We start from the raw sequence: 24,085 nt of genomic DNA on the forward strand, positions 1-24,085 counted from the left end.
ATGAAAACGTTTACACGAAACGGAGCAAGAGATTCGGAGAATTGCTTATAAAATTCTGCCCGGAGCTCATAACTAACATCTTACAATTATATTTTATATATTATATGTCATATTCACCAACACAATATGCAGCACAAATTGACATAGTGGCAAATAAGCAAAGCAATGCTCTTAAGGTGCAGGTAATCTACTAATAGCAGGATCAAGATTGGCACAATGATAAAGAGCAGAGTAGCTAAGAAGCCTATCAGTTCTTTTTGACAAACAAAGCATTTCTCCCAGCTTTAGAAAACTGACTCGACTTGGTTGAGATGCTCATTGGCTTTAACTTAATTTCACTCTTTTGGCGATTTCAATAAGAACCTTATAATGTTTCCATTGTTACTGACCTTCGCCTGGGGACTGTCAAAATGTCATAATGTTGGGGGCTACTCCATACTGATGGCATATCCTAATCTTTGGCCTAGATATTTAGTGGGGTATGTAGACGGACCCAAGCGTTTCAGGCGAAATTACAAAATCGCCGTTTTTAAAATCTGATTTCTTTAAAAATCTTCACTGCCTGATTGATATATGAAATAAAACTGTGTAATTTCGGACAAGAAGCACTGCAATAAATTTCACGATGAATTATACTTACTTTAACAAAATATATTCAAATGCAATGCTTTCAAAAGGACACGTGTTTTGTATTTTGCAAAACGACATACGAGTTTGTCAAAGTGACCGTAAAAAAAAAAATTAAATAAAAAGGAAACCTGCGACATCACTATGTACCACTAGAGGGAGGAATTCGTTTGGTTTATATGTGTTTGGGGGGAGTTGAAAACGAAAGCAAAAGTAATGAGACGCCAAGACGTTAAGCTGTTTACAATGAAAACGAAGCGTACTTTGTGGTAACTGGTAAGTTCAGGAGTTATTTGTCGTGTAATAATAATTTATTTTACATTTCATGTCATTTTTTGATGAGCATTATATGGGAATTTCAAAAACATTCTAAAGTTAATGTCAGTTTATAACGGTGCTGAATATTACATAATGACGTATTAACTACAGTGAACTGTTGAATACTATAATACTTTAGTTTTTACTACATTATTACTGTTGAGTAGTATACCTTATCAAATGTACAAACTACAGTATTGTGTAATTTGTTTACATTACTGTAGTTGTATTACCCTAGCAACAGAATCACCACAACATATTAATTCAAGTTCTTTACAATAGTACGGTTCAAAATTTTTATATAAAAAAAAAAATTCTAAAGGCTGATGTACTGTAAATGACCACAGATGTTATAGTTTAACTCTGGTTTCCATTTTCCAGTTCAGACCATAAAAACAGTAAAAGCTCAATATAGAATGAGATTAGGGTTGGCATTCAACACAAAATAATTCTTGGGTGCTAATTAAAAACTAACTTATATAACTTGTAAAGAACCATACTTTAAATATTTTGTGTATAGAAGCCATTTGGGAACAGTGTCACTGCAATGCATCTGACAGTCAATGCTACATGAATTGACTGATTCAGAAGTTGCACAGGAGCATTTGATGACGCGTTTTAATGGAAATTAATGGAATGGGACATTTTTATAATAATTTAAAGTGCTTTTAGGCCAAAATAAAATGAAATCAAAATTCTCTGGAACAGCTAAGCTCACAGATCAGATCTGTGTTAATGTTACTGTCACCTTTCATAGAAAGATTAAAAATACAGAATACAGGAAAATATTTAAATAGGATGATAATGGGATAGTATGGTAAAATACAAAATAATCTTTGAAAAAACATGTTTTTGTCATGATTGTCATGATAGACAGGTATGGAGATCTCACATTAGACTTTGCCATATGTAGGGAAACACGTTTTTATGCAGCTCCTTGATGGCAGAATGCACGTTGTAGACATGAAGCAATGTGTAGTCCGGCATATTTTGTTACCCACTACAAGAATTTATCTAGATAATATAATCTGACACTGTGGGGTTGTTTACACTGGCATTTTTTTCAGATTGGACTGCTGTGTGTGCTTAAGATGATGTTTGGAACACTAGTGAAGTACAAAGTCTTCTGTATCCTACATGTAAAATTATTTGTATGCCGAATAACATAAATAGCTTACAATTCTGTAAAAATGAATATTATTTTAATAAAATGTGTTGTATCTGATGCCTTAGTTGATGTAACCTAATTAAATTTGCATTTAGCATGGGATTTGAAGATCACAATCATATCCATTTAACTGGATATGACTGTCATTACTAACGATAAAAATCATGTAGTCTAAACAGGGCTTTAGTTGAATGATTTTCCTTAGCTTTCCAAACAGTCAACCCCCTTGGATCTAAGACCTTTCTGCGAGTACTAGATAAATTAAACCCACCGGAGAGAGCTCTTTTGAAGCAAATATATTAAGTAAATCTATCGCTCTTTTATAGATTGCAGTCTGAAAATAACTGCAAGTTTGTAAACTGCCTCCATGGGATGGACTGGACATTTTAATGTATATTCTGTTATTAATGTATAATGTATGTTCTGTCATTGGTCTTTGCTAAATAATACAGTAAATGTAAATCTAAGGTACATTAGATTTATAAGAGCTCTGAAATTAGATTCCCAATGTTCCCGTTTCTTGTCTCGTAGCAACAATCTGTTGTTGTTCTTTTGTTTATTGATTACTACTGTGCTTTGCCTTTGTTTGCACTGTACCTTATTGGATATCATAATTACCTTTGTTAGTTTCCATAATTAACTCAATCCTCTTCCTCATTTTCCTCTATATCCCTTGTGTATAAAAATGCAGTCTCTTCTCAGGGTTTGTATGTTTGTATTCTTGTGTTCTCGTTTACTCATTTAACTGTTAAACACATAACTACATGCATATCCTAATCTCTGACTGCATTCCTCTCCTGCTCATGTGACACTTCTATGTCTAAGTTCAGTCTTCAGAACCCAGTGTATACTTCAGATCAGTAACAGATCCATGGAGCTACCCACCAACGATGAAGTAGTGACTTCTGATGCTCAGTTAGTATACATATTCACTTATTAATGTATTGTAGTGTATCTTGAAATAAATATGGTTTGAAAAAGTCTATTTTGAAATTACATTTAATGCAATACAAAAATGTCACTAGCAATTGCAACGGTTATTGTTTTTTTTTCAGAAGGGGAAAGATATGTTGGCCATCCTCTACACCCCACAATCAGAACAACACAAAGGAAAAACATAAAGAAATCCTGCAAACACACACACTGGAAAATGGAGACATGCAGAGAGTTAAACACATGCACCTAACCAGCATGAGAAAAAAGTATGAGAAATTGTTTAAACTGCCAGAGAATTAAACCCTCCTGAACAGGGTCTACACCAAACTCAACATCACAGAGAGTGAAGGAGTGAATGAAGAGCATGAGGTTTTACAGATGGAGAAAACAGCCAGAACACAATATTCGCAAGACACTCCAATATACTGCCAAGACATCTTTAAGGCCTCACCTGAATCAGAATCTGAAGAGAAAAAACATATCAAGACGGTTCTTACTAAAGGCATCGCAGGAATTGGAAAAACCATTGCTGTGCATAAATTCATTCTGGATTGGGCTGAGGGAAAATCTAACCAGGATGTAGATTTCATGTTTGTGTTTACATTTCGAGAGCTTAACTTGATTCGAAACCATCAGTACAGTTTTCACAGACTTCTGCTGGACTTTCATCCAGATCTTCATGATCTGGACTCCAGGATTTATGAAGAGTGTAAACTTGTGTTCATCTTTGATGGTCTGGATGAAAGCAGAATTACACTGAGATTTACAGACATTGAGAAGGCTTCTGATGTGACTGAGACTTCATCAGTGGATGTGTTGATGTCAAATCTAATAAAAGGAGATTTGCTTCCTTCTTCTCTCATCTGGATCACCTCCAGACCAGCAGCAGCCAGTCAGATCCCATCCATATACATCAACCGCCTGACAGAAATGCAGGGATTCAATGAGCCTCAGAAGGAGGAATATTTCAGGAAGAGAATCAGCAATGAGCAACAGGCCAACAGAATCATCTGGCACATCAGAAGAGCAAGAAGCCTCCATATCATGTGCCACATACCTGTATTCTGCTGGATCTCATCAACTGTGCTTCAGAAGCTCCTGAAAGATGATCTGAGTACAGAAATCCCTCAAACTCTTACTGAAATGTACATCCACTTCCTGTTGATTCAGATCAATATCAAAAACCAGAAGTATGAGGGGAGGGATCCAGAGAAACTCCTGCAGTCTAACAGAGAAGTGATTGTCAAACTTGCTGAAGTGGCTTTCAAACAGTTGATGAAGGGCAATATAATGTTTTATGAGCAGGACCTGATTGAGAGCAGCATAGATATCACTGATGTCTCGTTGTATTCCGCGATTTTTAAGGATGAATCTGTGATTCATCAGAAGAAAGTGTACAGCTTCATTCATCTGAGTGTCCAGGAGTTTCTTGCTGCTTTCTATTTGTTTTACTTTCATGTAAATACATCTATGGAGGGATTGAAGTGTTTTGCTTCAATACAAAGTTTGCTTAAAGTTGCAGTTGATGAAGCCCTTGAGAGAGTAAATGGACAGCTGGATCTGTTCCTGCGCTTCCTGCTGGGCATCTCAATGGAGTCTAATCAGAAACTCTTGCAGGATCTACTGACACACAGAGAGGAAAGTGCAGAAAGCATCGGGAGGACCACACAGTACATTAAAGTGAGGCTCAAAGATGGACTTGAACTCTCCACTGAAAGATCCATCAACCTGTTCCTCTGTCTACTGGAAGTGAAAGACCAAACTTTGTCCAGAGAGATTCAAGAATTTGTTAAATCAGACAAACACTCAGAGAAGAAACTCTCTCCTGCTCACTGCTCAGTAGTTGCCTACATGCTTCAGATGTCAGATGAGGTGCTGGATGAGCTGGACCTTAAGAGATACAACACGTCAGCTGAGGGGAGAAGAAGACTACTACCAGCTGTGAGCAACTGCACAAAAGCTATGTGAGTCTCAGTTCTTGTGTCAAGTAATATACCTCAAGTATATTTTTTGTGTGTAAACAAAAAGAAGCTTATATTGTGGAAATATTATATTAATATTGATTATTTAATTCTCAAGCCCTGTTATTTTCTTTCAGTCTCTCTGGCTGTAGTCTCTCAGATCAGTCCTGTGAAATTGTGGCATCAGCTCTAAATTCCTCAAACTGTGTCTTGAGAGAGCTGGACCTGAGTAACAATGACCTGCAGGATTCAGGAGTCAAGCTTCTTTCTGATGGACTGAAGAGTCCAAACTGTCAAATAGAGATACTCAGGTATGGCTTCATGAACTTCAAGTAAGTCAGGGTTTAGTTAATGTTTTTTGAGAAATCATTCATGTGATGTTATGATGGAACTGTTGATGATGTTGTAGATCATCTGTCTCTTTCTGTGTGTCTGGATATTGTCTAGTTGTTAATGTTTGCCTGTTGATGTGTGTCTTTAGGTTGTCTGGCTGTATGGTAACAGAAGATGGCAGTGGTCATGTGTCTTCAGCTCTCAGTTTAAACCCGTCACACCTCAGAGAGCTGGATCTGAGCTACAATCATCCAGGACAATCTGGAGTGCAACTCCTCAGCGACAAACTGTTTGATCCAAACTACCGACTGCAGACACTAAAGTGTGTAGAATATTAGTTTAAGGACAATGATGAGAGATTTTGATCTACTTCAAATAATTACTGTATATAATAACTATTGCACATACATTGGTCGCTCACTATAGCTGTTCATTTTCAGCTCATTCAATGAGTGCACATTAGTAAAATAAATAGTGCATTTACTGCCTAGTTTCCTAGTTGATGCAAATGTGTTCATGAGAAATGTGCTCTACTTTGCATATTTTGAAACACAGAATTATTTAGTCACTTGATCTTAAATCTTGATGTGCTTTATTTTTATAATATTCTGTTTCCGTTTTGAAGCCAATTAACAATTCATACATGCAGTGCAGAAGAGAAAAGAGATCAACAAAGCAGCTGGGTGTTCATATCTCAGTGCTGCAGAAATTAAATATCGAAACCATTTTAAATATTTCACTATAAATATGTATTGAAAAAAAAAAATTAGCAGTAAAAGTTTGATTTATTTTTGAAACGTGGCACATATTTTCCTCTTTTAAAATGCTTATTAATTGCTTCTTATATATATAACTCAACATGTTTTATTTATTTTTTTATCATCTTTTATCATCATTTCTAGATTGGACCATGGAGGACATTTAAGAATAACACCAGGACTAAGGAAATGTATGCTTTTACTCACTCACATTCAAAGAGCTGTAAAACCGTACTTTCTGTAGTTCACAGGTCTTTTTCTATGTTCAGATGCCTATGATCTCACGCTGGATCCAAACACGGCACATGCTCGTCTCATTCTCTCTGAGGACAACAGGAAAGTGACATGTGTCGAAGCCAAGCAGCCGTATCCAGATCATCCAGAGAGATTTGAGAGCAATGTGCAAGTTCTGTGTAGAGAGAGTCTGACTGAACGCTGTTACTGGGAGGCTGAATGGAGCGGATGGGGTCATGTTGGAGTGACATATAAAGGAATCAACAGAAAAGGTGGAAGTGACTCTTGGTTTGGATACACTGAGCACTCCTGGAGTGTTTTCTGCATTGGAGATGGATTCAACGTCTGGCACAATAATAAGAGCATATACATTTCTTCTCCTTCACCTTCTAAAAGGGTAGGAGTATATTTGGACTGGTCGGCTGGCATTCTGTCCTTCTACAGTGTCTCTGACATATATACACTCACACATTTACACACATTCAAAACCACATTTACAGAACCACTCTATGCTGGATTTAAGGTTTATGATTCCTCAGTGTCATTGTGTCAGATTAAACACTGTGAGAAACAACGGAGACATGAATTGTTTTGTTCATCTTAAATTTTAATGTTACTGTTTATTTTCTATTTATGTGCATGAATTTACAGTATTATGAATCCATAAATAAATGAATAAATAAAATTAAGTTATTGAGTTTGCAAGTTCATTTGCACTGTATGTATCTGTTACTGTTAGATGTTGTAATAATACATTAAAACATGATATTTTTCAGAAATTCCAACATTTGCCACTGTGGCTCATTTTAGGTATGTGCTTAATTGGCTAATAACACTTATTATGTCATTATTTTTGAATAAAACTCCAAACATTTTATTCCCATAATTGCAATAATATCATAAAACATGTGATTAGACCACTAATGGCTTGAATGAATGACTATTAGTCAATTAGGAAGCTTTAGTTGGGGAAAACCCTATGGATTACAGATTAAGGAAATAGTATAAGTAAAAGCAGAAAGTAAATCATGAGACAGATTTTTTTTCAATTCCCTTATTGCTGTCTTTATTTGAATAAAGTGTCACTGGGGGGAACTTTTTTCTCATTTATGATTATTTGCCAAGTGTAAGAGGACTTACAATGCTAAAATAACTATTACATGGAGTTTGAACAGTGATGCGTGTCCACTGGAAATTAACCAGCAATGCATTTTATAATCCTCTAAAATCAGAAGCAGAGTCTAAAAATATGCTGCCCCTAGTATGACATCACAAGGCTTGCCCAATATTAGCATATCAGTCAAAATCACTGCATTTACTTTTATTCGTATTACTTAGAAAAATGAGTTTTCAATGTTCTCAATGTTATAAGTCATTGTTGCACACTACAAACAAGTGTGCAATATTATCAGTATCCCTTAAAAAAGAGAGTTAGAAAATAAAATGGCATAAAGCACAAGGGCTACAAATTAGTCCATAATAAGTCACACACACATTTATGAAGATTTGGCATAAAGCTGGCACAGCAGGCATTCATCCGGCACTGACATACAGCATATGGGCCAAACATGGCCCCGGTTTGGCAGAGGTGGCACTGTCTTTAATGCACACACAAGATGTAAAATATAGTATTTGGCCCAGATGTTAAAAATTGATATGTGGCCCACGTAAGTTTGGCCTGTCTTGACCCACATTTAAAATACATTAAAATAACTTTTGAGTAAAGAAATAAATTCTACCAATCAGGTCGCTTTGCGAAAAAGCATGCCCACATTTCATTGCAATCGTAACACACCACCCTATCTTGCCCAGTTATGAGTTATTAACTTGGCTGAGACTTGACCCAGATATGGTCAATGTTTGGCCCTTGTATGGAAGCCAAATTTGGTCCAGTCATGTACTGTAACTCACTGCGGCATGAGGGTCAAGCAAAACCTGATTGTGTGGACCAGAGCTGGGCCAGAGAAATTTTGCTATGTGGGTTTTTAATACGTTGAAATTAATAATATATGTAATTTATCTAAATGTATTATTATTAATTTGCTGTCTGGCAGCAAGTCTTTTAAAATTCTCAGTGATACAGCAACTGGGTTCTATATTAAGATTACAGCTAGGCAATTCAATGGGCTACTCTATTTGCAGGAGGACTTTTAATTTTTAATAAACCAGGTTAACTCCAGTGAACTGTCAATCCAATATAAAATTGCCACATTTAAGTTTTGTCAATCAATCTTCACTGATTGATTGAGATATGAAACATTACTATATAAAGTCGGTTCCACTGGACAAAAAGCACTGGAAAATAGTCACATAAACCTTACCTTTGATGGAGTAAAAACATTTGCCATGCAGCCCATTTAAGAGTTTCTAACTGCAATTCTTACTTGTAAAAATTCAGTTAATGTGTTCTGTAATTAAAAATATTTTTTAAGTCATTGGAGTCAAATGACTATTAAGGATTAAACTGAAGAGCTCTATAAATGTATTATTCCTATAAAAAGTACTGAATAAGATAGGTCTCTAATTAAATGTTCCTATAGTTAGATTTAAAAAGCTCTCCAATCGTTATTGCCACGGTGGTAAGATATTTTTTAGATTTAAATATTAGAAGTAAAATGTAACTGAAAAGTAGCACTGGGTTTACTCAACGCTAAAATGACTTGCCACGCCTGTGCTGCAGTCTGTTTACACCCGTGACAGAGCATAACGCAGAAACGAAAGTAAAACTAAACTGAGACGTCATTCTGAGACGCTTTGAGACCGTTAACACTGGATATTTTATTTTTACGGTAAGACATTTCCCTAATTCGTGTTAACATAATAAGTTGTGATATAGAATGAGTTTTGTTAACACTCTGCGTTATTATATTTCAAGTTTGACCAAATTTACTAAAAAGGGCATTTCTATTGTTTGTTGATTTTGTTGCACAAACACGACGAACTGTCATGCACGGTTGTCATGACGTTCCTAAACAAAAGCAATGTTGCTTTTAATTGTCATTAAAGCATGGCAAATTCAGCAGCAAAGCAGCAGTGTTGAATACTGTATTAAAGTGAACACTCTATAGTGTACAAAAAGAAGAGAAAAAATGTTACTGTATGATTTAAGTATTTTCAACAAATACATAAATCACATTATTACACATTGAACAGTATTTCTATTTGTTTTGTTTTCAAGTTCCTTCACACTGTTCTTAACACATTCACATGCATACTTCGCATGCTGTGGCAAGTTTGTAAAAGCTGCATATTAAATGAAAATGAATAAGTATTATATAATTGCTTTCTGTATTTCATTAATTTGTAGTGCACTCAACTTCCCACATAGCAAAATTTCTCTGGTCCAGCTCTGGCCCACACAATCAGGTTTTGCTTGGCCCACATGCCGAAGTGAATTCTGATACATGACTGAACTAAGTCTGGCTTCCATACTAATGACTATATCTGGGCCAAGTCTCAGCCAAGTTAATAACTCATAACTGGGCCTGAACTGGGCCAGATATGTTGGTGTGTCACGACTGCAATGAAACTGATAAACCCATGAAGCATTGCGCTTAAGGCACACTATGGGCGTGCTTTTTCTCAAAGCGACCTGATTGGTAGAACTTTTCTTTACTCAAAAATTATATTAATGTATTTTAAATGTGGGTCAAGACAGGCCAAACTTACGTGGCCCACATATCAATTTTTAACATCTGGGCCAAATACTATATTTTACATTTGGCCCAAATCTTGTGTGCCGCCTTAAAGACGGTGCCACCTCTGCCAAACCCAGGCAATGTTTGGCCCACATGCTGTATGCCTGTGCTGAATGAATGCCTGCTGTGCCAGCTTTATAACAAATCTGGGCCAGAATTCTTTGCTACCTGGGTTGCTATTATTAAACCTATTCTGTTTTGTGAGTTTATTTTATTTGAATATTAATATATTTTAATAACATTTGAATTTGTTTTGTACATGTTTCATTAGATCAGGTCAAATAATGTTACAATATGCAGCTAGCAATTTGTCACATTTCACTTCCATTCTTTTGGCGTAAATGACAAAGTATACACCATAATTATGAAACAAAACAACATATTTGTACAAGACAAATGTGGAAAATAATTAGTACAGTACTCTGTACTCAAACAAATTAAGAAACCCAAAATGTGCCATTAGATTGAAACATTTGAACTGCAGTGGAGCTTTATAAAACAGTAGAAAACGTTTAAACTGTTTGTTCACATATAAGATGGCTCTAAAATCTCTCTAAAGTATCTTTCTGCACTTTTTGGGGAAAAGGAAAGAAAGAACTCTGCCTCTAAATGAGTCTCTGTGAAAAAGAAAATGAATCTAATGATTCAGCAATGGTGTCTGATCCGAACTGACACACTAGCTATTTTTGGATTTCTGTCATGACAACACTTTGAAAGATTGGCATGGTGATGTTGATACTATATTTGGCCTTGATGGAATAGATCAGCTACAGCTGTGGCAACACGGACTTGCTTCTCCAATATTTTAAGACATGCTGCTACACATAAAACCAACTGTAATTATGTTACCCTCTAACACAGCAGGGGACATAAAAAATGGACACTACTCAAAATGCTGTTAGAAAAAACGATACTATAAACATAACCACTTGAGCAAACAATATTATAATGTATGTCATTGGTGCTATTGACATAATATTTAAGGTCTGTTTGTATGAATGAAAAGCTGTTTAGAGTGTTAAATGTTAGCATGCATGTAGCTAAAATCAGCCTTGCACACACTCAAGACAACTAATTAAATATCACCCAGGAAAATAAATACACAATGTAGACCTTGGTTAAATATGTATAAAAGCTCAAATCCATATTTCACTTTAACATGTTCTCATATGCAATGCTAAGTTGACATGTGCCCATAGCAGTTGAATAGATCTGCGGTAATGCTACTGCTTACAAAATGCTACAGCAAACACTGGCCAAATGTGTAAATGTTGTGCAGGAAGCTCAATAGATGCTGATGAAAAACAATACTCCTCAACCTTTAAAGTAGTGCACACAATGACATTCCCAAATTGTACTTTTCATTATTCCTCACTATTGGGTTGATCATCCCAACTTTTACCATTATTCAGTTTATAAATAAAAAGCTGTTCTGCAAGCACAGGATTTATCTTTAGAAATACAGTATTTTTACAAATGCTCAATATGTATTACAAATGCTCAAAATGCTTACAATATGTACTTTAAACAGTTTTGGGGCTGTGTATTGCATCTTCAGTGTTACTATCACTTTGAATATTTAGAGATTTGGTATTAAGGGTCTGCTAAATGTAAACCTCAAAGTAAATATACGGTTCATTTGCGCTTCACATTAAACCAGGAATTGCTTTGGCAACAAATTGACAAACTAGAGAAAAGTCAAAAAATAAATGGGTTTTACTTATGTTTTGTTTTTGCTCTGCAGGAGGAAGATATTAGAGTCTCCAGAACCCAGTATTGTGAAGACCAGCAGACTGATAGAGCCATACATTGACTGATGACTGATAGCCTGATGATAGACTGATGAGGATAGAGTTATACATTCAACGATGTAACAATGACCTCTGGACCAAGGTAGGACCACTAGGCATTTTTGCATTTGGCAGATATCCTGAGTGGCTTATAGGACAGGTCAGAAGTCTAATTTGGTTCACTGTCACAGTTTTAATCCAATGGGATGCTCTTCCCAAACCTACTTACACAGCTGATCCCATTCCAGTTTTCAAGAAAAGTTTAAAGCTGTGGACATACTTGACATTTAAATGTAATGAAGTATAATAGTATTAAATATATCATATTAATCAAATATACTGTATATTAAGATTCAATGTTCATGATCACCCCATGGTGTTGGTAACACTCCTAATCTCACATAGCCAGACCTCCAGACTGAAGGTCTGGACTCCATCACAGTCATGTGATAGTGACACAGCACATATACCTCTATGTCATTTTTTTTTAATGTAGCTTATGTTTACTCCTACTATGTCCACTAGGAATTAATCTTCACTTCATCCCACTACTTAGTTGCCATCAATTAAAGAGTAAGTGGATAATAGAGTAAAAATGTACACCTTGAAACCAGTTTTTAAAATGCCATTTTCATGTAAACAAAATGCATAAAATTTAAATTTTTGTGTAAACGGCCCCTAAAGTGTTACAAAATATTCTCTGCTTCATTCTTTCCACTCAACCTTGTCTAGATAAAGTCTGTCCCCTCTCATCCAGACACTTGGCTATCAATTTACAAGCGTTGGTCCATACTGGTGCAAATTTAAAAAAGTGTTTATCAGCCACCCCTCTCTCCTTTTTGATTTATATCAACTGACAATAACATTCTTCATTTATAAAAACAACAGCCGTCAGCATACAGTTCTCAACACCACAACACAACTCTCTCTGCTCTCAGAGGCAGGGGTCTCCAAATTAATTCTTTCCAGTCATACTCATCCTACTATTGTCCACTTGACAATGCTCCATCTCATCTCATTCAAACTATTTCTCCTTCAGTTGTTTTTGCACTCACTCAGATTACTAACACTCTCTGGTGCTTTTCCTACAGTATTTAAGTAAGGGATAAGTACATCCACATCCAAGTACATGCCAGTAAGCCTGTCTGTTTTTTCCCCTGTGAACAGAAAACAACTCTTCCTTTCCCACTCAATGATTATGTGACACCTCAGTAAACATATTATGTTGATTCACTTATGCCAGCGGAGTCACCTGGACTCGGCCTAAACTTGGTTTATCCCTAGTTTTTTTTTTATTTCACCATTTCTTTCACCTGAAAAAGTCCAAGTTCCTTTACCTTTGGGTGTCTTCAGGAATTGGTCAATTTAATCACACTATAATGCTGTACACAATTTCTAAACATGTCATGTTGTTTCCTCTACAGAATAAATTTATTGTTCATTTAAAGTTGCATTTGGATAAAAGTCAGCTAAGTTAATTAATGTAAATTTAAGGCTAATTCAAGTTAGCAGACTAATGTAACCAGTACTCTAAAAATGCTATTTTCCTTCTTTTTTGTCAGTGTTAAGAGGAAGTGTCAGAGATCAGAGTCTCCAGAACCCAGTAATGTGTCTATGAAGAGTGACAGATCGATGGATAAACCCATTTACCTCAAAGGACCAGTAAAACATGACCCTCGGTTAGTATAGATACTTACAGTATTAGCCAATTGAAAGTAGTGCATCTCAACTAAATAATGATTTAACACAGTAAAAAAAGACTAAAATACTTCAAAATGGGCTGCATACAGTATTAACTGAAGTGAATCAAAGAAGAATTGTCTTGAACTGATACATGAATGGTGTTTTTACCTTTTGTGATTCAAAATTGAAACAATTTGGGTACTTTTATGGGTACTTCTTTTGTAAAATGGATGTCGTGTGTTCTTCATTTTATGATAAAGTGTCTGCTAAATTAATAAATGGAAATCTAAGATTCATATAAGTTAGCTGACTGTTATAACTGGTACTTTAAAAATGCAATTTTTCTTCTATTTTGTCTGTGTTAACAGGAGGCAGAGTGAGAGATCAGAATCTCCAGAAGCCAGTTGTGTGTCTATGAAGAGTGACAGATCCATGGATAAACCCATTTACTTCAGAGGACCAGTAAAACATGATCCTCGGTTTGTATAGACACTTACAGTATTAGCCAATTTAATGTAGTGCATCTCAACAAAATAATGCTGCAAAATAACACTAAAATACTTGAAACTGAAGTGAATCAAAGAAGAATTATCTTGAACTGATAAATTAATGGCTTTACTGCTTATATGATTCTGTAAACAATCTTGCAATTTTTATGTCGCTGCTTCTGTAGAATGAATGTCTTATTGTATTTTCCGTTTTATTTTGTTAGGATAAATTGTATGCTAAATGAAAAAGGAAATATAATATTAACTTGAGTTAACTGAACTGGTGCTCTATTTTGCTTCAATTTGTTTTAATATTAACAGGAGGCAGAGTTCGATACCAGAGTCTCCAGAACCCAGCAGTGTGTCTATGAAGAGTGACAGATCCATGGATAAACCGATTTACTTCAGAGGACCAGTGACCAATGACCCTCAGTTTGTTTAGACATTTTTTTAATTAATCTTAGATAATTATCGATTTAACACTCAGTAAAATAACAGTAAATGTACTACACAATTTGCAACATGTGCATCAACATTGATTTAAGCTGAGCAATTTAAACAATTTCATTGCTGCCTTTTTATTTCTCTGAACCATCTTGGATTTTTTTTTCATTATACTGCTTTTGTAAAATGCATCTTGTGTTCTTTATTTATAGATTCATTTATTCATGTTTGGGTAAATAGGTCTTCTAAATGAATAAATGCAAATGTAAGGTTCATTCAAATTAGCTGACTGCTCTAACTGGTGCTCTACAATGCTATTTTGCTTCTCTTTTGTCAGTGTTAACAGTCAGAGATCAGAATCTCCAGAACCCAGCAGTGTGTCTATGAAGAGTGACAGATCTATGGATAAACCCATTTACCTGACTGGACAAGTGACCTCTGATCCTCGGTTAGTATGGACTGTCGAGTATTCCAGGTTTTACTTTCATTTCTCTCTACACATTAGAAAGGCTTTCAAGGTCTGAACAATGCAGCAGGACAACTCATGTTTGCTGTCTACTTTGTTACTTTTGTTTGCAGTGGAAATGCAAGATTTAATAAGAAGAAACATAACATTGGCGGTGAGAGGTTTATAACCTGTCAAGCTAAATATATTGAAGGGAAAACAAATACACATCAATATAATTAAATGTATTATTAAACTAAACATTTTATATCTTAAATCAAACAATGACAGACTAATGGAAGTTAACTAAATTAGAGTAGAATCTAATCTCTGAAGTGAATTTCATGCCTTCACATTGAGTTACAATATTAACAAATTTCAAGTACGCTAATCAAACTTAGCATCAATCAGTACTGTAACAAATTACCCTAAAAATTAGTTACCAATTGAAACAATACTGATATGTTATAACTTCAAAGTGTATATTATACATTGACATAATTGAAGAAGTTGTCAGTATTCATACCAGTTGTGTCTTCAGGCTTGAGTTTTAGCTGAGAGTGTGAAATTCCTTTGTTTTTCAATGAAGAGAACTGCAAGTTATTCCACCACCATGTGCTGTCAGATGTACACCATTAAATTGTTCACCCCTGGAAACACAACTAGCCAGGTTCTAGTTCTGTCACAACACTACACACCTACCTTGATGAATTTAAGTGAATTTTAAGTTGTAAGTGTGTTTGGATAAAAGTGTCTGGTAAACTAAAAAAGGTAAATCTAAGATTCAAGTTGACTAGACGAGAGTAAAAAATGCTCTAAAATGCTATTTTGCTATCAGGAGGAAGAGTCCAAGATCAGATTCTCCAGAACCCAGCAGTGTGTCTATAAAGAGTGACAGATCTATGGATAAACCCATCTACTTCAGAGGACCAGTGACCTCAGACTCTTGGTAAGCAAACATTTAATAGCCAATTTAATGTAGAGTAACTGAGTAATGAAAAATAGGGTCTGCTAAATTAATAAAACTAAATTTATGATATTCAAATAACTGAAGGTCAAAACATGCTATTTTGCTTATCTTTTGTTGTGTTAGCAGGAGCTTGGGTAAGAGATCAGAGTCTCCAGAACACAACAGTGTGTCTATAAAGAGTGATAGGTCTATGGATCAACCCATTAACCTTGGAGGTCCATTGACATCTGACCCTCGGTGAGTAGTCTATAGACCAGGAATGTCCTAACTCGGTTCTGGAGGACCCGTGTCCTGGAGAGTTTAGCTCCAACCCTAATCAAACACACCTGAACCAGCTAATCAAGCTCCTACTAGATGTACTTGAAACTTCCTGGCAGGTGTGTTGAAGCAAATTGGAGCTAAACTCAGCAGGACACCAACCCTCCAGGACTGAGTTTGGACACCCCTGGTATAGACATTCATTTATTTTATTTTCAGCTTAGTCCCTTTATTAATCTGGGGTTGCCACAGAGGAATGAACCGCCAACTTATCCAGCATATGTTTTACGCAGCGGATGCACTCCCAGCTGCAACCCATCACTGGAAAACACCCATACACACTCATTCACACACATACACTACGGACAATTTAGCTTACCCAATTCACCTATACCACATGTTAACCGACGCGAACACAGAGAATACCAACGCTCGAACTAGCGACCTTCTTAAAGTGAGGTGAACGTGCTACCCACAGCACCACCGTGCAGCCTGATATAGACATTTAATAGTCAATTTCATGTAGTAAATCTGAGCTGAATAATCACCCTGCAAACAAACCATTTGCTCACTGGCAAACCGTTGACCCCTAAATTCTGGCCCCACATGGGTAGCCCACACCTAGCCCACAGGAAGCCCTCACTACACACATTAGCTGTGTCTCATTTTAGAGGCCCCATCCTTTGAAGGATGCAGACCTCAAAGGTGAGTCCTTCAGTGTTCACACAGGCCGAACTGAGCATTTTGAATAAAGGTAATAAAATTTGTAAATATAAAACTTACATTAAAGAGCCCATATTATACATGAAATAGGGTCATATTTAGGTTGTAAGGGTCTCCAACAAAAGTCTAATATGCATGCAAGGTCCAAAAACACTTTGATGGTCTTATAATCTGCATTTATTTTTACCTAATTATCCCAGCGACTCCCATATGAATTGTTCAGCGATTCATTTGTTCCCAAACCCCTCCTCAGCGTGAAGCTAATCTGCGCTGATTGGACCGATGACAGCCTGCTGCGATTGGTCGACACGGACAAGGCTTCAGCGTGAGACAGAGTGAAATGCCCAGCTGCTAATCTACAATATAAAAGTAGTCACAGTGCATACACGCTTCATAGTGGATTTTGGCTGCCAGTGGGTGAATGTAAACACAGACGATGGACTAGAAAATACTGATGACTAACTATTTTATTGAGCAAAAAGTCCAAGAACTGGCGAGGAGATCTAGGCTGTCACAGTCTTCTTGCTCTTTTCACACACACACACACACACACACACACGCACACACACACACACACACACACAGGGCCTGCGCGTCCATAGAGAAGCGGCTGAATAGAGAGGGCGCGGCGCTCAGTTATATCCGCGAATACCCGTGCGTTACACACACGAGGAGACACACACACACACAGGGCCGGCGCGTCCATAGAGAAGCGGCTGAATAGAGAGGGCGCGGCACTCAGTTATATCCGCGAATACCCGTGCGTTACACACACGAGGAGACACACACACACACAGGGCCGGCGCGTCCATAGAGAAGCGGCTGAATAGAGAGGGCGTGGCGCTCAGTTATATCCGCGAATACCCGTGCGTTACACACACGAGGAGACACACACACACACACACACACACACACACACACACACACACACACACACACACACACACACACACACACGCACACACACACACACATTACTCCTACCCGAGGACACGACACACACGCCTAGAGCGCTTCTTCAGCTTGCTGGGTGCAATTAAGACACCTCACCTCGAACCTGAGCTGAAATATTTTGAAACTTGACCGTTGCATGCGTGTAAACAGCTGACGATCCGTAATCAAAGCGGCACGCGTCACGTTTTCAACGTGGCTTTACACGCGATATGAAAATATAAAGAGTTAACCTGATACAGCACACGCGGTTACAAGTAACAAAACACAACTAAATACATAATTTTAATCACACGTACTTACACTGGTGAAATGGGGGTAGAAACTGATTCATGATCCACTGATCCATGTTCTGACAGTCTTTACTGATACTTCCTTTAACAAACTGAAGAAGTCTTCTTTGAAAGCATATAGTTTTCAGAAGCACTCAGAACTGCTCAAGGCTGGGCTATATTGCTGATGTTTCATCTTTGATTAGACTGTCCATAATATCCATCTGTACAGCGTGACTTCATTCGACCGGTGTCTGTCTGTGTGTGTGTGTGTGTGAGACTTTTTTTTCTGTTAGTGGGCGGGGCCGCAGGTTTCAAATCTCCCGGGTTTGCGCGCCCAACTACTTGTGTTTCGTAGCTGCGTCATCACGAAACACCTAATGACTCGTTATCAAGACGACTCGTTTGAAGCACTATGAGTCGACTCTTTTATAGATGAATCAATAGTTTTAAACACTGTACACTTACAGATTTAAGCCTTAGCTGGATATTTCACTTCACTTAGAGCTGTGTGACACACTACATGGAAGGGCATTTTCAAAAACCCATAATATGGGCTCTTTAAGCAATCTGAAGGCAAAACATGCTTTACAATACCTGGAAATATATTTACTTGCACATAAAAATGTAAACTCACTTTCTAGTAAGACATTTAATACTCTTCTTTTTAATCATGTGTTTGGATATCCAAGTAAAATAAAACCTAATTCATACATTTAAAACTGTAATCCAAAGTTTTTTTTTAAAAAAAGTAAATGTTTGTCATCAGTTCTCAGTAACACTCAGTTTTTCACTTAACTTATTCTCATTGACTTCATCAATTTATCTGTTTTTGAATCTGTTATTATCATTGACAAAAATATTATTTTAGGGTGTAAAGCTGATGACAATATCAATGTTAGAATATCAACCTTCTGACTGTTGATTCAATGCTAATTCAATGAAGTTCTGCTATCTGGAGTTCAGCCTCAACAGCAGGTTACAAAGTGTAAAACAGGTCAGATTTAGTTGTGTGAGATATTTGTAAGTGTTAAAAGAATTACACAAAATGAACTGTAGTAGGAAAGTTATTCTCACAAACAAAACAATAAAATAAGAAATTCAGTATGTTGCAAGCATACAGTTCAATGTGTCATACCCAAAACAGTTAAAAAATCAAGGTGTGCTGTAAAAAAAGTCACAAGCTTTCAAGAATATTCTGGAAAGGTAAGTCCAGACAAAGGAATCTCCAAAATCTAAAAAATCTAAAATCTAAATCTAAAAATGTTGGGCAGCTGTTAGTAGCCCTCTTTTGTTGGCCATGCTAAGTCAAGGTGAGGGCTGTCCATGCAGGGCCAAAATTTAGACTTTGATCAAACTCTCAATGGCCATGCACTCACAGCCTGCTCTGAGCCCAAATGGGCTAGCCCACACCAGGCCTGCATGGAATTAATGTAGACTATTTACTCAGAGCAACATATCAACTGAATTGAACAAACAAACAATTGAGTTGGCATCAATTACAAATGACATTGCTGATTTTAATAAGTCTGTATGCAATTTTAGAACTTTTTATGGTGCTGCTTCTATAGAATGAAAGCCTACGTTGGAAAGAACAACAGTGAAGCATTGACAAGAACATGTGCAGTTAAGACAGAACTGCAGACAGTCAAAGACCAGCACAAAATCAGCATGAAGAATAAGTATGAGAGACTATTTGAGGGAATCAAAGAAAAAAACACTCAAACCCTCCTGAACAGGATCTACACACAACTCTACATCATAGAGGGAGAGAGTGAAGGGGTGAATGAAGAGCATGAGGTTTTACAGATGGAAAAAACAGCCAGAACACAACACTCGCAAGACACTCCAATATACTGCCAAGACATCTTTAAGGCCTCACCTCAATCAGAATCTGAAGAGAAAAAACATATCAAGACGGTTCTTACTAAAGGCATCGCAGGAATTGGAAAAACCGTCTCTGTGCAGAAGCTCATTCTGGATTGGGCTGAGGGAAAATCTAACCAGGATGTAGATTTCATGTTTGTGTTTACATTTCGAGAGCTTAACTTAATTCGAGACCATCAGTACAGTTTTCACAGACTTCTGCTGGACTTTCATTCAGATCTTCATGATCTGGACTCCAGGATTTATGAAGAGTGTAAACTTGTGTTCATCTTTGATGGTCTGGATGAAAGCAGAATTACACTGAGATTTACAGACATTGAGAAGGCTTCTGATGTGACTGAGACTTCATCAGTGGATGTGTTGATGTCGAATCTAATAAAAGGAGATTTGCTTCCTTCTTCTCTCATCTGGATCACCTCCAGACCAGCAGCAGCCAGTCAGATCCCATCCATATACATCAACCGCCTGACAGAAATTCAGGGATTCAATGAGCCACAGAAGGAGGAATATTTCAGGAAGAGAATCAGCGATGAGCAACAGGCCAACAGAATCATCTGGCACATCAGAAGAGCAAGAAGCCTCCATATCATGTGCCACATACCTGTATTCTGCTGGATCTCATCAACTGTGCTTCAGAAGCTCCTGAAAGATGATCTGAGTACAGAAATCCCTCAAACTCTCACTGAAATGTACATCCACTTCCTGCTGATTCAGATCAATATCAAAAACCAGAAGTATGAGGGGACGGATCCAGAGAAACTCCTGCAGTCCAACAGAGAAGTGATTGTCAAACTTGCTGAAGTGGCTTTCAAACAGTTGTTGAAGGGCAATATAATGTTCTATGAGGAGGACCTGATTGAGAGCAGCATAGATATCACTGATGCCTCAGTGTATTCTGGGATTTGCACTGAGATTTTTAAGGAGGAATCAGTGATTTATGAGAAGAAAGTGTACAGCTTCATTCATCTGAGTGTCCAGGAGTTTCTTGCTGCTTTCTATTTGTTTTACTTTCATGTAAATACATCTATGGAGGGATTGAAGTGTTTTGCTTCAATACAAAGTTTGCTTAAAGGTGCAGTTGATGAAGCCCTTGAGAGAGTAAATGGACAGCTGGATCTGTTCCTGCGCTTCCTGCTGGGCATCTCAATGGAGTCTAATCAGAAACTCTTGCAGGATCTACTGACACACAGAGAGGAAAGTGCAGAAAGCATCGGGAGGACCACACAGTACATTAAAGTGAGGCTCAAAGATGGACTTGAACTCTCCACTGAAAGATCCATCAACCTGTTCCTCTGTCTACTGGAAGTGAAAGACCAAACTTTGTCCAGAGAGATTCAAGAATTTGTTAAATCAGACAAACACTCAGAGAAGAAACTCTCTCCTGCTCACTGCTCAGTAGTTGCCTACATGCTTCAGATGTCAGATGAGGTGCTGGATGAGCTGGACCTTAAGAGATACAACACGTCAGCTGAGGGGAGAAGAAGACTACTACCAGCTGTGAGCAACTGCACAAAAGCTATGTGAGTCTCAGTTCTTGTGTCAAGTAATATACCTCAAGTATATTTTTTGTGTGTAAACAAAAAGAAGCTTATATTGTGGAAATATTATATTAATATTGATTATTTAATTCTCAAGCCCTGTTATTTTCTTTCAGTCTCTCTGGCTGTAGTCTCTCAGATCAGTCCTGTGAAATTGTGGCATCAGCTCTAAATTCCTCAAACTGTGTCTTGAGAGAGCTGGACCTGAGTAACAATGACCTGCAGGATTCAGGAGTCAAGCTTCTTTCTGATGGACTGAAGAGTCCAAACTGTCAAATAGAGATACTCAGGTATGGCTTCATGAACTTCAAGTAAGTCAGGGTTTAGTTAATGTTTTTTGAGAAATCATTCATGTGATGTTATGATGGAACTGTTGATGATGTTGTAGATCATCTGTCTCTTTCTGTGTGTCTGGATATTGTCTAGTTGTTAATGTTTGCCTGTTGATGTGTGTCTGTAGGTTGTCTGGCTGTATGGTAACAGAACATGGCAGTGGTCATGTGTCTTCAGCTCTCAGTTTAAACCCGTCACACCTCAGAGAGCTGGATCTGAGCTACAATCATCCAGGACAATCTGGAGTGCAGCTCCTCAGCGACAAACTGTTTGATCCAAACTACCGACTGCAGACACTAAAGTGTGTAGAATATTAGTTTAAGGACAATGATGAGAGACTTTGATCTACTTCAAATAATTACTGTATATAATAACTATTGCACATACATTGGTCGCTCACTATAGCTGTTCATTTTCAGCTCATTCAATGAGTGCACATTAGTAAAATAAATAGTGCATTTACTGCCTAGTTTCCTAGTTGATGCAAATGTGTTCATGAGAAATGTGCTCTACTTTGCATATTTTGAAACACAGAATTATTTAGTCACTTGATCTTAAATCTTGATGTGCTTTATTTTTAATATTCTGTTTCCGTTTTGAAGCCAATTCATAATTCATACATGCAGTGCAGAAGAGAAAAGAGATCAACAAAGCAGCTGGGTGTTCATATCTCAGTGCTGCAGAAATTAAATATCGAAACCATTTTAAATATTTCACTATAAATATGTATTGAAAAAAAAAAATTAGCAGTAAAAGTTTGATTTATTTTTGAAACGTGGCACATATTTTCCTCTTTTAAAATGCTAATTAATTGCTTCTTATATATATAACTCAACATGTTTTATTTATTTTTTTATCATCTTTTATCATCATTTCTAGATTGGACCATGGAGGACATTTAAGAATAACACCAGGACTAAGGAAATGTATGCTTTTACTCACTCACATTCAAAGAGCTGTAAAACCGTACTTTCTGTAGTTCACAGGTCTTTTTCTATGTTCAGATGCCTATGATCTCACGCTGGATCCAAACACGGCACATGCTCGTCTCATTCTCTCTGAGGACAACAGGAAAGTGACATGTGTCGAAGCCAAGCAGCCGTATCCAGATCATCCAGAGAGATTTGAGAGCAATGTGCAGGTTCTGTGTAGAGAGAGTCTGACTGAACGCTGTTACTGGGAGGCTGAATGGAGCGGATGGGGTCATGTTGGAGTGACATATAAAGGAATCAACAGAAAAGGTGGAAGTGACTCTTGGTTTGGATACACTGAGCACTCCTGGAGTGTTTTCTGCATTGGAGATGGATTCAACGTCTGGCACAATAATAAGAGCATATACATTTCTTCTCCTTCACCTTCTAAAAGGGTAGGAGTATATTTGGACTGGTCGGCTGGCATTCTGTCCTTCTACAGTGTCTCTGACATATATACACTCACACATTTACACACATTCAAAACCACATTTACAGAACCACTCTATGCTGGATTTAAGGTTTATGATTCCTCAGTGTCATTGTGTCAGATTAAACACTGTGAGAAACAACGGAGACATGAATTGTTTTGTTCATCTTAAATTTTAATGTTACTGTTTATTTTCTATTTATGTGCATGAATTTACAGTATTATGAATCCATAAATAAATGAATAAATAAAATTAAGTTATTGAGTTTGCAAGTTCATTTGCACTGTATGTATCTGTTACTGTTAGATGTTGTAATAATACATTAAAACATGATATTTTTCAGAAATTCCAACATTTGCCACTGTGGCTCATTTTAGGTATGTGCTTAATTGGCTAATAACACTTATTATGTCATTATTTTTGAATAAAACTCCAAACATTTTATTCCCATAATTGCAATAATATCATAAAACATGTGATTAGACCACTAATGGCTTGAATGAATGACTATTAGTCAATTAGGAAGCTTTAGTTGGGGAAAACCCTATGGATTACAGATTAAGGAAATAGTATAAGTAAAAGCAGAAAGTAAATCATGAGACAGATTTTTTTTCAATTCCCTTATTGCAGTCTTTATTTGAATAAAGTGTCACTGGGGGGAACTTTTTTCTCATTTATGATTATTTGCCAAGTGTAAGAGGACTTACAATGCTAAAATAATTATTACATGGAGTTTGAACAGTGATGCGTGTCCACTGGAAATTAACCAGCAATGCATTTTATAATCCTCTAAAATCAGAAGCAGAGTCTAAAAATATGCTGTCCCTAGTATGACATCACAAGGCTTGCCCAATATTAGCATATCAGT

The 24,085-nt window shown here is 36.9% G+C and overlaps 2 protein-coding genes across 2 annotated transcripts; both read left to right on the forward strand.

Moving 5' to 3' along the window:
- The first annotated feature begins 821 nt into the window (after positions 1–821).
- On the forward strand, positions 822–7,024 carry LOC130235444 (protein NLRC3-like). The gene is made up of 7 exons (XM_056466032.1): positions 822–903; positions 2,939–3,028; positions 3,169–5,013; positions 5,148–5,321; positions 5,492–5,665; positions 6,246–6,292; positions 6,371–7,024. The coding sequence occupies exons 3-7, from the start codon at positions 3,428–3,430 to the stop codon at positions 6,937–6,939; spliced, it is 2,550 nt and encodes an 849-aa protein (XP_056322007.1). The 5' UTR covers positions 822–903; positions 2,939–3,028; positions 3,169–3,427; the 3' UTR covers positions 6,940–7,024.
- Positions 7,025–9,068: 2,044 nt separating this feature from the next.
- LOC130235399 (protein NLRC3-like) lies at positions 9,069–23,473 on the forward strand. Its single transcript, XM_056465974.1, has 13 exons — positions 9,069–9,124; positions 11,778–11,926; positions 13,386–13,502; positions 13,875–13,985; positions 14,316–14,426; positions 14,776–14,886; positions 15,722–15,832; positions 15,977–16,090; positions 19,629–21,464; positions 21,599–21,772; positions 21,943–22,116; positions 22,695–22,741; positions 22,820–23,473. Exons 2-13 carry the CDS (start codon positions 11,910–11,912, stop codon positions 23,386–23,388), a joined length of 3,492 nt encoding a protein of 1,163 aa, XP_056321949.1. The 5' UTR covers positions 9,069–9,124; positions 11,778–11,909; the 3' UTR covers positions 23,389–23,473.
- The last annotated feature ends 612 nt before the right edge of the window (positions 23,474–24,085 follow it).

Source organism: Danio aesculapii, chromosome 9, assembly GCF_903798145.1.
Source record: "Danio aesculapii chromosome 9, fDanAes4.1, whole genome shotgun sequence".
NCBI lineage: Eukaryota > Metazoa > Chordata > Actinopteri > Cypriniformes > Danionidae > Danio > Danio aesculapii.

Bases quoted from the DNA above. Each gene is read 5' to 3' on its own strand.
- LOC130235399 (XM_056465974.1), top strand. The intron at 14,427-14,775 runs GTTTGTTTAGAC...CTCTTTTGTCAG, and splicing joins CCAGTGACCAATGACCCTCA to TGTTAACAGTCAGAGATCAG. The intron at 22,117-22,694 runs GTGTGTAGAATA...CATCATTTCTAG, and splicing joins TACCGACTGCAGACACTAAA to ATTGGACCATGGAGGACATT.
- LOC130235444 (XM_056466032.1), top strand. From the start codon at position 3,428: ATGGAGAAAACAGCCAGAACACAATATTCGCAAGACACTCCAATATAC. The intron at 5,666-6,245 runs GTGTGTAGAATA...CATCATTTCTAG, and splicing joins TACCGACTGCAGACACTAAA to ATTGGACCATGGAGGACATT. The intron at 6,293-6,370 runs GTATGCTTTTAC...TTCTATGTTCAG, and splicing joins AACACCAGGACTAAGGAAAT to ATGCCTATGATCTCACGCTG.